General features: G+C 46.5%; 1 protein-coding gene across 1 annotated transcript; it reads right to left on the bottom strand.

Annotated features, from left to right (window-relative positions):
* Nucleotides 1-12,511: 12,511 nt before the first annotated feature.
* LOC128584978 (F-box only protein 46-like) lies at nt 12,512-14,523 on the bottom strand. The gene is given in 2 exon segments (XM_053590250.1): nt 12,512-13,080; nt 13,083-14,523. Coding segments are annotated over 2 exon segments (1,770 nt in total). The 5' UTR covers nt 14,284-14,523.
* Between the last annotated feature and the right edge of the window lie 2,779 nt (nt 14,524-17,302).

Here is a 17,302-nt window from a genome sequence, read left to right on the forward strand (position 1 = left end):
GAAAATGAATTCTCAAGGCTAAAGAGGGTGACAGCTGGTCAAAGAATGGTTCATGGACCGGCAGCATCAATATCACCTGGGCACTTATTAGAAATGTTAGGATCCGGCAATGCCTGTGGCTCAGAGAGTAGGGTGCAGACCCCATGTACCCAGGGTGGTGGGTTCAAACCCAGCCCTGGCCAAACTGCAATGAAAAAATAGCCGGGCGTTGTGGCGGGCGCCTGTAGTCCCAGCTTCTCGGGAGGCTGAGGCAAGAGAATTACCTAAGCCCAAGAGCTGGAGGTTGCTGTGAGTCCCGTGATGTCATGGCACTCTACCGAGGGCGGTAAAATGAACTCTGTCTTTACAAAAAAAAAATAATAATAAATGTTAGGATCTCAGGACTCAGCTTAGCTCTTGTGAATCTGAATCTGCATTTTATTTTTTTGAAACAGGGTCTCACTGTCACCCAGGCCACTGTGCAGTGGCATCATCATAGCTCACTGCAACCTCTAATTCCTGGGATGCAGTGATCCTCCTGCCTAAGTCTCCTGAGTAGCTGGGACTACAGGTGCACACTACCTCACCCAGCTGATATTTATATATATTTTTTTTTGTAAGGATGGGGTCTTGCTCTTTATCAGGCTGGTGTTGAACTTCTAGCCTCAAACAATCCTCTCACCTAGGTCTCCCGTAGTACTAGGATTACAGGTGTGAATCACTGAGCCTATCCCTGTATCTGCATTTTACAAGATCCCAGGTGATTTTCTGGCACATTGAAGTTTTAGCAGCACAACATTGGAACAGGTGTTGCCTGGCCCTTCAGGCCAACTGCATTAATTCTTAGGCTGAGTAGGTTATGGGACCTCTGAGGAAAGGACAGTAACACATGAAAGCAACCTAAGCCTTAGCTGGGTCAACAGGTGCTAGGGAGGAAATAGATAAGGGCAAAGAAGTTCTGGGAGTAGCTGTGCTTAACCAGCCAAATGATCAAGCCTGTTGCTGGGCACAAAATAAATCAACAACTATTTTAAAATAAATTCCTAAAAGTTGATTAAGTCTCATTAACCTTTCTTAAGTTAGTTTCCTCATCTATAAAATGGGATAATTACAGCACCCACTTGGGAGGGCTGCTAGGCAGTTAAATGCAATAAAGTAGGGGAGAGTTACCATAAAGGTGTTAATTCTTATTACACCTAATTACATCTAATTTGCTCTTATTCCAATTTGCAGTTTGGAAAGGGATTATTCTGTGTTTTCCAAAAGTCGGCTGCAGTCATAGGGAGCTACATAGTAGGCAGATAAATGCAAACCTGGCTTCAGAGAAGAGTGGTAGAAAAGACTCCATAAAGTCTGTCTCTGCTGATGAGCTTGCAGATTTCATTCTGCATCACTAACTTCTATCTTGCTCAACTTAAAAATAAAATGACATACACAATACTTCTGAAATTGGAAAAAATATCCCATTAGAGGAAAAAGTCAGGGAAGAGAAGGAAAGACTGTATGGTCTTCAACTGCTTTTTTGTCTCATGTCTTCAGAGGCTCAACTCTGGATAAAGGTTTCACAAGCCACCAGGGCAAAAGGAAGCAAGCAGATTATTCAGTAAATCAGATGATGAAACATCTTGAGACTCAGAAGTTCACCTCTCTTTTTCTTTTCTTTTTTTTTGAGACAGAATCTCATTATGTCACCCTCGGTAGAGTACTGGGGCATCACAACTCACAGCAACCTCAAACTCTTGGGCTTAATCGATTCTCTTGCACAGCTTCCCAAGTAGCGGGCCCACCACAACGCCTGGCTATTTTTTTGTTGTAGTAATCATTGTTGTTTAGCTGGCCCGGGCCAGGTTCGAACCTGGCAGCCTGTGTGTACGTGGCCAGCGCCCTACCCACTGAGCTATAGCACCACCCCTCACCTCTCTTTTTCTAAGCAGTTAGAGAATGCATCTATCAGCCTCAATAGACTTTTAGGTGTTTTACTAAAGAATTTTAAATTACTCTTCTTTTGAGAGTAGTGAAGTTAATTAAACATCATATTACTTTTTTTCTTCAGGTAAAATTCATATAAAGCTGATCATTAACTATTTTAAAGTGTACGATTCAGTGGCCTTTAGTGCATTCACAATGTGGAGCAATCATCACCTCCGTTTAGTTCCAAGACCTTTTTCTTACTCCAAAGTGAAAGTCTATGCCCATTAAGCAGTTACTCTCCATTCACTCCTCAACCCAGCTCCTGGCAACCGCTACCCTACTTTCTGTCTCTCTATATTTGCCTAATCAGGGTATTTCATATTGTGGAGACAGAAGTGATTTCATCTTGGATGCTAATCTGCCACTCTAACTTCTGATTAGCCCCAGTCACATGAGTGCCTCCTGATTACTTACCATCCTTAGTGTAAGAACTGTACTCACTATAAATCCTGCCTTTAGATCAAGGCAACCTTGTTGTTATGCTACAAATTACAGGGTATGAGGCGCATAGCACACTTCCCTGTTCCCTGGTGGACTTTGATTGTTTTTATAGAGCACATACCCCCCTTTTCTATGGTATATAAGCCCAAAGTCTGGGGAGTAACCACGCAGATACCTGTCTTGCTGCTGCTCAAGACCACATTTCCATCTGTTAAGTTCCCCCTATAAACTACCCTTTACTGACAAACTGTATATGTCTGCCTTATTCTTCAGTTTCTCTACTTTTTTGGCATTCCGGGGCCACTTTGCATGTAAGGCCCTTTCACAGAAGACACATGAATGGAATCATTCAGTATGTGACCTTTGTTCTAGTTTCCTTCACTTAGCATATTATATTTAAGCTTCATCCATGCTGTAGCATGAATCAGAACTTTATTCCTTTTTCTGTGTGAGTAACATTCCATTGTTTGGATATATCACCTTCTGTTTATCCATTATCAATTGATGAACATATTGGTTATTTCCATCTTTAAGCTACTATGAACAGTGCTGCTATGAATGTTTGTGTGCACGTATTGTCTAAATATCTGTTTTCTTTTTTTATTATTGTTGTTAAAACAGAGTCTTAACACTCTGAGGGGTGCTGCTATGAATGTTTGTGTGCAGGTATTGTCTGAATATCTGTTTTCTTTCTTTTTTTTTTGTTAAGACAGAGTCTCACTTTGTCACCCTTGGTAGAGTGCTGTGGCCATAGCTCACAGCAACCTCAAACCCTTCAATCGATTGTCTTGCCTCAGCTTCTCAAGTAACTGGGACTAAAGGCGCCTGCCACAATACCCGGCTATTTTTAGAGAAAGGGTCTGCCTCTTGCTGAGGCTGGTCTCTTAACTCCTGAGCCAAGCAATCCACCTGCCTCAGCCTCCCAGAATATTGAGATCACAGGCGTTAGCCATCACACCCCGCCCCAATCGTACTATTTTAGGCTGTCATGACCTCTTACCTACATGCTATTTATTGCTATATAACAAATGATTACAAATGGCAGCTTCAAATAACCATTTATTATATCCCAATTTGTGTGGGTCAGAAATCTCCTGCACTTTTGCTAGGTGCTCACAGTTCCTGAAATCAGGATTGACCAGGGCTTTAGTCATCCCAAGGTTCCACTGGGGGAGGCTCCACTTGGAAGCTCATTCATGCGGCTGTTGGCAGGCCTCAGGGCCTCGCTGGCTATGGACCAGACATAATTATCTGCCATGTATGCTGCTTCACACAGTAGTTTGCAACATGGCAGTTTGAAGTAAGCAAGAGAGTGAAACAAGGGGCCCAAAAGACAAGTCATAGTTTCTACATAACCTAACTTTGGAAGTGACAGCCCATTACACTGCTACCTTCTATTCTTTAGAAGCAAATTACTGTTACAGTCCATGCTCAAGGGGTAAAAGGGATGAAGAACAAGAAGCAAGAATCACCAGGAGCCATCTTAGACACTACCTACTACCATCTATCTGCCTTCCAATAGTCAATGACTAATGTCCTTCGCACATTCAAAATGCACATTTTTCCGTTGAAGGGCCTCAAAAGCCTCAACCCATTACATAACAGAATCAGCTCAAAGTTCAGAATCTCAAAACTAAATCAAGTCCAAGTGTAGAGTGTAATTAAGTACATTACCACAAGTACAGATCCTTTCACTCTGTAGCCCCATGAAAATGAGATAAATTATTTGTCCTCTACACATTTAATATACAACAGCTCGACAGGCATAGGGTAATAAGATGATTAATTTTGTGTGTCAATTTGACTGGGCAAAGAAGTACTGATAGCTGATAAAACATTTTTTCTGGGCGGCACCTGTGGCTCAGTGAGCAGGGCGCTGGGCCCATATACTGATGGTGGTGGGTTCAAACCCGGCCCCAGCCAAACTGCAACAAAAAAAATAGCCGGGTGTTGTGGCAGGCACCTGTAGTCCCAGCTACTGGGGAGGCTGAGGCAAGAGAATTGCCTAAACCCAGGAGTTGGAGGTTGCTGTGAGCTGTGATGTGAAAGCACTCTACCAAGGGTGATAAAAAACAAAACAAAACATTTTTTCTGTTTGAGTGTCTGTGAGAGTGTTTCTTGAAGAGATTCACATTTGAATCAGTAGACTTCATAAAGACCATCACCCTCACTGAGTGAGCACTGAGGTCTCACTCTCACCAATCTATTAAAGGCCCAGAAGAACAAAGAGGAAGAGGGAAGGCAAATTTGTGATTCCCCCTCTTTTTTCTTTTAGACAGAGTCTCACTACGTCACCCTTGATAGAGTGCTGTAGCATCACAGATCACAGGAACTTCAAACTCTTGGGCTTAAGTGATTCTCTTGCCTCAGCCTCCCAATAGCTGGGACAACAGATGCCCGCCATAATGCCCAGCTATCTTTTGATTGCAGTTGTCATTGTTATTGAGCAGGCCCGGGCAGGGCTCAAACCCACCAGCCTTGGCGTATGTGGCTGGCACTCTACTTACTCTACTTACTGAGCTATAGGAGCTGAACTGTCCTTCCTCCACCCCCCCTTTTATTGAGATAAGGTCTTGCTCTGTCACCCAGGCTGAAGTAAGTGCACATCACAATGCATAGCTAAGGTTTCTTTTTTGCAGAGATGAGGTCTTGCTATGTTGCCTGGGCTGGTCTTGAATTTCTGGTTTCAAGCGATCCTCCCAGCTAACATTTTAATTTTTTTGTAGAGATGAGTCTCACTATGTTGCCCAGGCTGGTCTCAAACCTTCAAGAATGTGAAGTCTGGCTGGGCACGGTGTAATCCTAGCACTCTGGGAGGCAGGAGTTTGAGCCCAGCCTGAGGAAGAGCAAGACCCAGTCGCGGGTGCCTGTAGTCACAGCTACTTGGGAGCCTGAGGCAAGAGGATTACTTGAGTCCCAGAGTCTGAGGTTGCTGTGAGCTAAGACTCCAGGAACTCTACCAAGGATGACAAAGGGAGACTCTGCCTCAAAAAAAAAAAAAAAGAATGTGAAGTCCATTTACATAGCCTTTTTGCCCCATAATGATTCGGAAACACCTGAAGAAGAACAAGAATACTGGAGGTTAATGAGACATCTGGAAAGCAAGAGGATAAGAGCAGCTGAGGATTATTTTCTTCTGGGTCTTGATCAATTACTCATTACTGGTTACTTCAGTCAAAATGGCAGAGCCAATCCTTTATCTTCACACAATCTCGATCTATCTGAAGATCTAAGCAATTCCGGTATAAAGCTTAATGATTCTGCCTCCTTTATTTATTAATTTATTTTTGAGACAGAGTCTCTCTCTGTGGCCCTTGGTAGAGTGCCGTGTCGTCACAGCTCATAGCAACCTCCAACTCTTGGGCTTAAGCGATTCTCTTGCCTCAGTCTCCCAAGTAGCTATGACTACAGACGCCCGCCACAATGCCCGGCTATTTTTTTTGGTTGCAGTTGCCACTGCTGTTTTAGCTGGCCCAGGCCGGGTTCGAACCTGCCACCCTCAGTATATGGGGCCAGCACCCTACCCACTGAGCCACAGGTGTTGCCCAATTTATTTATTTATTTTTATTTTTATTTATTTATTTTTTTTAGAGATAGAGTCTCACTTTGTTGCCCTCAGTGGAGTGCCATGGCATCACAGCTCACAGCAATCTCTAGCTCTTGGGCTTAGGCAATTCTCTTGTCTCAGCCTCCCAAGTAGCTGGGACTACAGGCACAACACCTGGCCATTTTTTTTTGTTGCAGTTTGGCCAGGGTCAGGTTCAAACCCACCATCTTACTCACTGAGCCATAGACACCATCCTATTTATTTATTTATTTATTTATTTGTAGAGACAGAGTTTCACTTTATTGCCCTTGGTAGAGTGCCGTGGCGTCACACAAAAATAGCCGTGGCTATTTTTTTTTTTATTGCAGTTCAGCTGGGGCTGGGTTTGAACCAGCCACCCTCGGTATATGGGGCCGGCGCCCTGCTCACTGAGCCACAGGCGCCGCCCCCTATTTATTTATTTTTAAGAGACACAGTCTTGGCTCGGCGCCTGTGGCTTAAGCGGCTAAGGCACCAGCCACGTACACCTGAGCTGGTGGTTTCGAATCCAGCCTGGGCCCGCCAAACAACAATGATGGCTGCAACCAAAAAATAGCTGGGCGTTGTGGTGGGCGCCTATAGTCCCAGCTACTTGGGAGGTGGAGGCAGGAGAATCGCTTGAGCCCAGGAATTGGAGGTTGCTGTGAGCTGTGATGCCACAGCACTCTGCCTAGGGCGACAGCTTGAAGCTCGTCTCAAAAAAAAAAAAGAAAAAAAAGAGACACAGTCTTGCTGGGTTGCCCAAGTTGGAGTGCAGTGATCATAAATCCTACAGTCTCAAACTCCTGGGCTAAGTGATCCTCCTGCCTCAGCCTCCCAACTAAGTAGATGGGCCTACAGCTGCACATCACAGTGCATAACTAATGTTTCTTTTTTGCAGAGATGAGGTCTTGCTATGTTGCCTGGGCTGGTCTTGAATTTCTGGTTTCATTCTTTTTTTTTTTTTTTTGCAATTTTTGGCCAGGGCTGGGTTTGAACCTGCCACCTCTGGCATATGGGGCTGGCGCCCTACTCTATTGAGCCACAGGTGCCACCCGAATTTCTGGTTTCAAGTGATCCTCCTGCCTCAACCTCCTGAAGTGCTGGGATTATGTGGGATGAACCACTATGCCCAGCCTGCTTCTCTTTCTTGAGTTAATACAGTCATCCTGCCCTTGGACACTAGCAGTTCTGGGTTTTTTGGCTTTCAGACTGAGGTGCTTACGCTAGCACCTTTCTTGGTTCTCTAGCTTACACATGATGAATGATGGTATTTCTTGGCCTCCGTAATCCTATGAGCCAATTCCCATGATAAATTCTTTCTTATATTTCTCTCTGTCCTATTGGTTCTGTTTCTTTGGGAGAGTCCTAATACGGGTAACCCTTGTTCAAAAAGAAGGAAAGTGAGAGACACAAGGAAGTCACTAGTCCTTAACAATCCTGAAATCCAGCTGGGCAAATGTTGGAAGTTACTGTGATTAGTTCTCAGGGCCTGAGAATAATTATCCATGGCTCTCAGCTCTACACTGAGTCCTCCTTTTTCGTGAAAAGTAGCATATTTAAAGTTAACTAGCTCTCTTGGTCTGCTTCTTGCCAGAATTCTGGAGGTCTACATTTCTCTCTTCATTATGTATTGTCTCTTTCTCCCTCAGTCCAAGAGTCCAAATATAACTCTTTTGAGAACTTTGTAGTTTTCTAGGAATCTTCTTGAGTACTCCATTAGACAAAAGCCACACCCACAAATCTCCCTGAAATAAGTTCTTCTCTACTTGGGCTCCTGCTAAGAGGGTTGAGAAACAATGACCTTAAACTTCCTAGAGTCCTTATGTTTTATTGAGAAGATCTGTGAGATTTTTCTTGAATCTCTTTAAAAATGTTTCTTGTGGGCTGGGTACAGTGACTCGTGTGTAATCGCAGCACTCTGGGAGGCCAAAGTGGGTGGATTGCCTGAGCTCAAGGGTTCCAGACCAGCCAGGGCCAGAGTAAGATCCCATCTCTAGAAAAACAGCTGGGTGTTGTGAGGTGTGCCTGTAGTTTCAGCTATTCAGGAGGCTGAGGCAAGAGAATCACTTAAGCCCAAGAGTTTGAGGTTGCTCTGAGCTATGATGCCGGGGCATTCTACCAAGGGTGACAAAGCGAGACTCTGTCTCAAGAAAAAAAATGTTTCTAGTGACTGAATTGTTTTCTGAGGCACCATTTTTGATCTTTCTGAGGTTCTTAAATGCTATACAGTGATGCCTTCTACTTTAGTTTGAAATCATATTATGTACTGAATGTGGTTCCCCAAAATTTATATGTTGAAGCTCTAATCCCCTGTGTGATGGTCTTTAGAATTGAGGCCTTTGAGAAGTAATTAGGTTTAGATGAAGTCATAAGGGTGAGGCCCCCAGGATGAATTAGTGTCCTTATAAAAAGAAGAAAGACCAGGGGATACTCTCTATTTCTCATGTGAAAACACGGAGCCGTTTGTAAGCCAGGAAGCAAGCCCTATCCAGAAACAAAACTGCTGGGACCTTGATCTTGAGTTTCCAAAACTACCCAGTCTGTAGTATTTTGTTATAGCAGTCAGAGCTCACACAGACTCCATTTTATTAGCAGTGCTGATTTTGATCTTAGCTTGAAAACCAGGGCTTTTCATTTTAGAATCCTCCTTGCAATTTATTTCATTGTCAATTTTACCATAAGAAACGAGACACTAGACTTGGTGCCCGTAGCACAGTGGTTATGGCACCAGCCACATACACCAAAGCTGGCAGGTTCGTACCCAGCCCTGGCCGAGGCCAGCTAAGCAACAATGACAACTGCAACCAAAAATAGCCGGGTGTTGTGGCAGGCACCTGTACTCCCAGCTACTTGGGAGGCTGAGGCAAGAGAATCTCATAGGTTCAAGAATTTGAGGTTGCTGTGAGCTGTGACAGCCAGAGCACTCTACTGAGGGCAACATAGTGAGACTCTGTCTCAAAAAAAAAAAAAAAGAAAGAAAGAAAGAAACAAGACACTAGGCAGCTTAACAATTTGCTCAGCCAGGCATTGTGGCTCATGCCTGTAATCCTAGCACTCTGGGAGGCCAAGGTGGGCAGATTGGTTGAGCTCACAAGTTTGAAACCAGCTCTGAGCTAGAGCCAGACCCTATCCCTAAAAATATTCAGGCATTGTGGCAGGTACCTGTAGTCCTAGCTACTCGGGAGGCTGAGGCAAGAGAATCTCTAGAGCCCAAGAGTTTGAGGTTGCTGTGAGCTATGACACCACAGCACTCTACCAAGGGTGACAAAGTGAGACTCTGTCTTAAAATAAAATTTGCTGAAAATTTTCCTTATCTAGATCATCTAGTTCATTGGAAATATTTTCTTTCTGTATAACTGTAGATGATAATGTTGCTAAACTTTCTGCCACTCCCCAAGGATTCTCTTTTCCCAGTTTACAATAACATGTTCTTCACCTTTTTTAAGCCTTTACTGGGAGCATCCTCAAAGTCTGGATTTCCACTAAGTTTGTTCAACATAATTTAAGCTCAAGCTAGCTGGGTGTTGTGGTGGGTGCCTGTAGTCCCAGCTACTCAGGAGGCTGAGACAAGAGGATCACCTGAGCCCAAGAGTCTGAGGTTGCTGTGAGTTATGATGACGCCATGGCACTCAACTCCAAGACAACAGAGTGAGACTTTGTCTCAAAAAAAATTAAGTTTTAACTGTCCTCAAAATCTTCCTATCCTCTGTGCATTGCCAAGGTCCAAAACCACTTCTATATTTTGGGTAGACAGCACTCCAGTTCCGGATACCCAAATCTGTATTTTTTATGTATGCTTCAAGACAAGTTACCCCCACATTTAGTGCTTTTGTTGAAGAGAATTCAGCCACCTGTCACTGTCAGCCAATATGCAGAGATGGGGCTACGTCGACCAAATCTTATTTGTTAGAAGGCCAGCAATTCTGGAGAGCAGTGAGAGTAGCCTCTCCAAGACTGTTCTATTTTTCTCTTTTCTTTTCTTTCTCTTTTCTCTTCTCTTTTCTTTTCTTTCTTCTCTTTCCTTTCCTTTCTCTCTCTTTTTTTTTTTTATTTAAATATTTTTTTTGTTTTTTTTCAGTTTTTGGCCAGGGCTGGGCTTGAACCCACCACCTCCGGCATATGGGGCCGGTGCCCTACTCTTTTGAGCCACAGGTGCCACCCTTTGCTCTCTCTTTTCTTTTCTTTTCTTCCTTCCCTTCCCTCCTCTCCCCTCCCCTCCCCTCCCATCCCCTCCCCTTCCCTTCCCTTCCCTTCCCTTTCCTTTCCCAGGTCTGGCTTGAACCTACCAGCTTCTGTGGATGTGGCTGGTGCCATAACCACTGTGCTACGGGTACGGAGCCTGTTCTTCCATTTCTAAAATCAGAGTTTTATACATGATAGTTCAAAGTAAAAACTATGTTAATCTTTAACAACAATAATTGGCATAAATTATTGACCCATGACCCAAAATAACAGTCCAATTCAAAAGTTGGACTGTTCAACTAAATCAATTTCCCTAAAGTACTCAAGATATACACTTTTAGGTTAAAGATGAATTTACAAAACATCAAGAATGGGAGACATTAGGTGAAGGTCACATAGGACCTAAACCCCTCAGCTGTGTCATCTCAGCCCTAGTCTGAATGACTTCATCTTATCCTCACTGCATGTGCTTTTACTTTAAAACAACATTTTTTCTATTTGAGACAGACTCTCAAGTTGTTGCTCTCGGTAGAGCACCATGGCATCATAGCTCACAGCAACCTCAAACTCTTGCGCCCAAGAGATCCTCTTGCCTCAGATTTTCTATTTTTAGTAAAGATGTGGTCTTGATTTTTCTCAGGCTGGTCTCGAACTCGTGAGCTCAAGCAATCCACCCACCTTGGCCTCCCAGAGTGCTAGGATTATAGGTGTGAGGCACCATGTTTGGCCCTAAAACATTTTCAAATCTCATAGTTTCTGTGGGTCAGGAATTTGAGAATGGTTTATCTGGGTGCCCTAGCATAGGCTCTCTTATAAGTCCGGAGTCACCTAAAGGCTCAGCTGGAAGAGGATCCCTTCAAAGCTCACTTATGTGGCTGTTGGGAGTCCTCAGGTTCTCAGTGGTAGTTGGTGAGCGACATTTGTTCTTTGACATGTAGGCCCCAGTATATCACCTCCAAATTTGTGTTACATAGAAGCTTAGAATGTGACCTTCTTTGGGTCTTAGCAGGTTTAATTAAGATGAGCTCATACTAGATCACAGTTAGCCCTAAATCCAATGACTGGTATCCTTACAAGAAGAGGAGAGAACACAAAGAGACATAGAGAAGACCATGTGATTGACACAGGGTCCCCCCATTCAGGACCTCCATTTTCTAGGCCTGAGCAAACAGACATTTTTTTCCAAACTGCATTCCCTGAACACAAGCAGGATTTCATCCGGATAGCCCCTCCATGAGTGGAAAGCATACACTCTGCTGCCTTGCCTGAGGCGGGAACTATGAGGACCTCATTCATTTGCTAATCAACCGGGCAAGGATGTTTTTTTGTCTGCCATCTCCTCACCAATATTTTTAATAAATATTGATTTTATAGAAAGGACCAATTCAAAATTGGTCAGATGCCACACTCTAGAAGCTTCCAGATCCACAATGATGAAAAAAAAGAATTACAAAAAGAACAAACAAAAATACCCCAGACCAAACTGCCTGAAAATCAAGGTCCCAGTTGACCAAAAGATTTTAAAGAAACACATGTGGCCAGGGGTGAGGAGACCCCATTGCTTAAACAAGTACCAGGAGTGGAAAGAAAAACGATCCAGAAATTCAAACCCACAGTCCCTGCCCACTGGCCCCCCACACTGTCAAGAGCGAGGCAAAGGGCTTCACAGCTTCACTGCGGGTGGGGTGGTGGGGGGTTGATGACAATAGCTTAAATAATGGGAGTAGAGGGATTCTTCAACATTTTCTTGTCTCTTCCTAGAGGAAGAGAACAGACTGATAGCTTGAGGTTAATGATTTTTTTACTTCTTTAATGGGGGAAAACAGTAAATGGCAGGCCATCATGAATAAGTGCCACATTTAGCCTTTGATTTATAGCTCCCAATTCCTAAAAGAAGGTGAGCCCGGTGTGGTAGGTTAGGAGAGGTACCAACCTTGGGTGCTGCAGCTTCTTGGGAAAAAACAGCTCCAGAAACCAAGGACTAGGGGAAGAGTGGTAAAGAGGCCAGAATGGGGGAACCCTTAAGTGGTACCAAAATTAGCTGCCATCTGCTCCCTGCTGGTGGGTCCCTGGGGTGTAGAGAGAAGCAGGGAGGGAGTTGGGGCTAAAGAAGAAAATGAGATGCTGATAAAAAATACCCTACTTGAGGGTCCACGGCCCTGGGTCTGAAGAGTAGGTAGCCAAAAGGGGTCACTCAGAGTGCTTTCTTGGGGCATCCCCCTGAACCCCAGCTCAGTTCTGACTGGGCATCAATGCTGCCTAGACTGGGGTATGGGCTGGTAGCTCAGTCCTGGCCCTTGGCTCCCACGGGGCAGGGGGGAGAGGGGGGTAGGGACAGGCATGGTGGGCTCTCCACACCCTCCCCTGGGTTCACCTCCCCTCCTCCCGGCCTGCCCAACCCCCACCCGGCCCATTGCACGGCAGCACCCAGTCGTTATTGTGCAGGCCCAGGCCACAGCCAGGTGTCTCGTGGTCCACTCTGCGGCAGCACATCCAGTATGAACGTCCATAAGGCAGGTCATGGTGGTAGAGCTTGGGGTGCCAGCGGCAGAGCGACACGTCGCCCTTCTCGTATCTCTTGCAGCACTGCTTGCAAGGGTCATCACAGTAAAGCGGGTCTCGGTTCCAGCGTGAGTCTGTGGCCCGCACGCCGAATGCCTCGATGATGCCCTTGAAGTGGTGGCAGGTGCACTTGAGAGCGGCCGGGGCCCGCGTGGGCAGGAAGCTGAAGATCTTCACCAGCACGTGCTTGGGCAGCAGCAGCATGTACTGTCTCGGCTCCAGCAGCCGCTGGATCTTGAAGCTGATCTCCAGGAAATCATGTGACACATGATTTCCAGCATCATCTGGACCTGGTGCAGTGGCTGGTGAGTCAGCTGGGGGTGGCTCAGGGGGCCCGTCTGGCCCACGGGACTGGAGGAAGAAGAGCTGGCCAGGTCGGGGGGCTCCTCTGGGCTGACCGTCAGACATACCGTCTCCTCCTTCACATTCTTGGTGCCGTCTTTACCAAAGAAGATGCACTCGTCTACCACACCTGTCACCACCACATCTACATGGAAGCCTGATGCACCACAGTCCCGGGCAGGGGGTGGAGGGGGTGCTGGGGGAGTGTCCTCAGGCCTGGATGGGGCTGGGCTCTCACCCTCGCTGACTTCATCCGACCTAGCCAGCAGGAACTCCACATTGCTGGGGAGGGCATCCCGAGAGGGGCTGATGAGCTGATACAAGTCACAGGTAATCTTGTCCTTAGCTCGGGCCCCAGGGCCTGGGCTACCAGGATATGCACAAGCAAGCCGTCTTCCGGCCCCATTGGGCAAGCTGCCCTCCGGTGCCTGGGACTCCCAGCCATTGGAGATGCGGAAGGCAATGCGTACCTCACCAGGGCCTGGCCCAGGCCGTTCCTCCTTGCGGAGGCCCTTGGTAGGAGTGTTGTCCCGCTGGGCCTTGAAGTGGGCCACTGCCTCAGCTACAGGGTTGCAGTCCCCCCCACCAGACTGCCTTTTAGACCCTAGCCCCTTGGCTGGTCCACCCTGCTCAGCAGACACAAAGACCACAGGTGCTGGGGTGGTGGGATGTGGATAGCTCTGCAGGGCCAGGGCAGCCCGCTGTTCTACCAAGGCCACCATCTCGGCCACAGAGAGCAGGTCTTCACCAACTGAGGTGGGGCCCACCTCAGGAGCTAGAGGGCCCTCTTGGCCCCCTGGGTCTGGAGGGGCCTTGGTGGGCTCAAGACAGTGCCTCCTCCACTTGGCCTTGGAGCTGTCACTACACCATTGTCCCTTGACTTTCATGGAGCTGGTCCAGCTGCCCCCACCACACTGATGAGCCACAAAGAAGGCCACTTTCTCCTTTGTATTCCCCGGCTTGATAACATACCATGTCTCCAGCAGGACTCAACCCTCATCACCAGCAGCTGCTGCTGAGAGGAGTGGAGCAGGCTGGGAGGTGGGGGCCTCAGTGGCCAAGGCAGGTGGTGTGTTCTCTGAGTGCACAGGCCCATGGTCTGGCTCAGCCCCACTGCCAGGCTCAAGGCAGGCTGATGGCTGGAGGGTTGCAGAAGGTGTGCGTGGCTGGTTCTGTGAGTAGGTGCCAAAGGGCCGGGGATACCATAACTGGAAGGGCAGGAGGCTGCTGCAGTCCATTCTGGGGGATGATGGCAGGCCAGGCTTCACAGCATCTCAGGACTTAGATGGTGGGAGGTTCCACATGCCACCCTTGAGGCGCGCTGCACCTCCCTCGGCTGCGCATTTTTCCCCCACTCGCTCCTCTCCAGCCACCCCTTCCGGGTTCTCCCAAGTGTGATTTTTACTCCCAAGATTTCCCTGGTTGGACACAGTATGTGAACCCCCAGACAGAAGACCCATGTGGATCTCCCCACCCTCCCACTGCTAGAAGCTTTTGCCTTTCTATGTACTTCCCTGTAAAATAAACTTTATCTTATTGCTTTGAGAGAGGATACCTGGGAAAAGTCAGGTCTAAGAGAACAGAGGTCTTCTCAAGGAGGCCCCAAGGGCACACCCACAAATTCTTCCCTGTTGTGACACAGCTCTTAGGAATTTATAGAAACGTAACTTTCTGTAACCTGGAAACTAACGCTTGCTTCCACTTCTGTAAAAGCCTGAGCCTGCTTCTCCAGCTTGAATCAAACTGACTTGATTCAATGAGAAAGGTACCAGTGGGCCAAAACTTTTGACTAGAAATAAAAGGAGAAGACTGAGCCAGTCGGGGAGTGTGGCCATTTTAGACTCTAGTCTGCTATCAGTCCCCTGGCTGGAATAAAGCTCTTCCTCTTTTAAACACAGTGTTTGGGTGTTCTTTCTCTCCATTGGGCCTTGTCTTGCTGCAAAATTTCTGGTTCCCTGACCAGGAAATGAGATCACCCAAGGAGAGAACAGGCTCAGACTCACCTGGTGGTTGCTACCAACTCTTTGGACACCAATGAGGGGGTGACAATCAGCCTGGGTGACATGAACCATTGAGCACTCCAGGGATGGCAGTTTTGCCTCCCTGTGTGAACACCTTGAATGGGGGGAGAAACGACCCCTGGAGGGAGGGTCTTCATGGGGTCAAACACAAGGAGCACCTGGCACACAGGAACTGGCACCTGCACTGGGAGATGTCTGAGGCAAGGTAAGACCAGTCAAGGGGGTCCTGCTCAAGAAGAGCAGAAGGGGTGCGTGATCAACTCCCAGTGCCTACCAAGTACCGCTCATGGCAGTTTGAGTAGGAAACAGAGGCTGCCCAGATTAGGAAATAGGTTGGAAACCGGTTGGAATTGTGTGCAGGTATGTGCTTGGAGACTGACTGAGATGAATAACAATAGGTGGGGCTCCAGACCCACCTTCACAGGGTGAAATGATTATGTGAGTGTGACTGGCCCCCGTCCGTATCCCTGTTTTTACTCCATGTGTGACGTGTTCATGGTTTGTCTGAGGGAAGGAAATGGGAAACACACAGGGGAATCCCACCCCCATTGGGAATTATGCTGAAGCATTTTAAGGAAGGGTTTACAGGAGACTATGTGATAACTATATCTCTGGGAAGATTGAGAATTTTGTGTGAGCAGGGATGTCTCAAATGCCTTGCTGTTCAGTTGATTGTGGTATCTTTTGAGATAAAACTTGTTGTTCAAATGTAAGAAGATTATAAAACTGCCAATAGGGAACCAGAAATGTCTGTAATATTTCTAAATTTGCTAGATTCAACTGTGAGCTTATGTTCTTGATTTTGAGCCTCTGAATTCTGAGGTCTAGAGAGGTAGCTATGGTGAGGCTAAGGGACATATTCTCTATACTTAGTCCAGAAGTCACAGGACATAGTCTAGCCCATAAGTCTCTGCTCCAACTTTGCCCCCTGGCTATTCTGAGAGAAACTGATGTTCTGGTTTCCTGCTTTCTGTCTTGAACTCTAACCTGGTAAAATGAATTAATGACACAGGTCATGTCTTTTTTGGCCATGTTTGATGCCATGTGGCCATGTGAGACTTAAGTCGGCTCGGTGCCTGTGCCTCAGATGGCTAAGGCACCAGCCACATACACCTGAGCTGGCGGGTTCAAATCCAGCTTGGGCCTGCCAGACAACAATGACGGCTGCAACCAAGAAATGGCTGGGCATTGTGGTGGCCACCTGTGGTCTCAGCTACTTGGGAGGCTGAGGCAAAAGAATCGCCTGAGCCGAGGATTTGGAAGTTGCTGTGAGCTGGGATGCCACAGCACTCTACCCAGGGTGACAGCTTGAGGCTCTGTCTCAAAAAAACAAAACAAAAAACCCTTAAAATCATGTTATGTTCCATAAAATGTCTCTCATTTATAAAATGTAATAATTTGATTGTTTAGATTGTTTGGGAAACTGAGTCTCTGTCAAAGAATAAGATTTTTGCCCTTTTTTTTTTTTTTTTTTTGAGTCAGAGTCTCAAGCTGTCACCCTGAGTAGAGGGCTGTGGTGTCACAGCTCATAGCAACCTCCAACTCTTGGGCTTAAGTGATTCTCCTTTTTTTTGAGACAGAGCCTCAAGCTGTCATCGCCCTGGGTGGAGTGCCTTGGCATCACAGTTCACAGCAACCTCCAACTCCTGGGCTCAAGCAATTCTCCTACCTCTGCCTCCCAAGTAGCTGGGACTACAGGTGCTCGCCACACACCCAGCTATTTTTTGGTTGCAGCCATCATTGTTTAGTGGGCCTGGGCTAGATTCAAACCCGCCAGCTCAGGTGTATGTGGCTGGTGCCTTAGCCGCTTGAGCCACAGGCACCAAGTCTTAAGCGATTCTCTTGCCTCAGCCTTCCAAGTAGCTGGGACTATAGGTGGCCCCCACGACACCTCGTTTTTTGTTTTTGGGGTTCTTTGGTTGTAGGTGTCATCATTGTTGTTTGGCGGGCCTGGGCTGGATTCGAACCCTCCAGCTCTGGTGTATGTGACTGGCACCCTAGCCACTTGAGCTACAGGTGCAGAGCCAAAATTTTTGCCTTTTAAATCTTCTAATTATCAGTTTAGCCAAGTGAATAATTAATTTCATAGTATACTGTGATCCTGTTTTGTGAAAAGTGGTTTTTTGAGAGCAAGAAAGATTAGACAGAAAGGAAAATGGCATTGTGTAACAAAGGATCTTGTGTGGTAAATTTTGTCCTGAAACAGAATGACCAGTTATTTAAGAAAAAAAAAAAA

Source organism: Nycticebus coucang, chromosome 4, assembly GCF_027406575.1.
Source record: "Nycticebus coucang isolate mNycCou1 chromosome 4, mNycCou1.pri, whole genome shotgun sequence".
In the NCBI taxonomy this organism is placed as follows: Eukaryota; Metazoa; Chordata; class Mammalia; order Primates; family Lorisidae; genus Nycticebus; species Nycticebus coucang.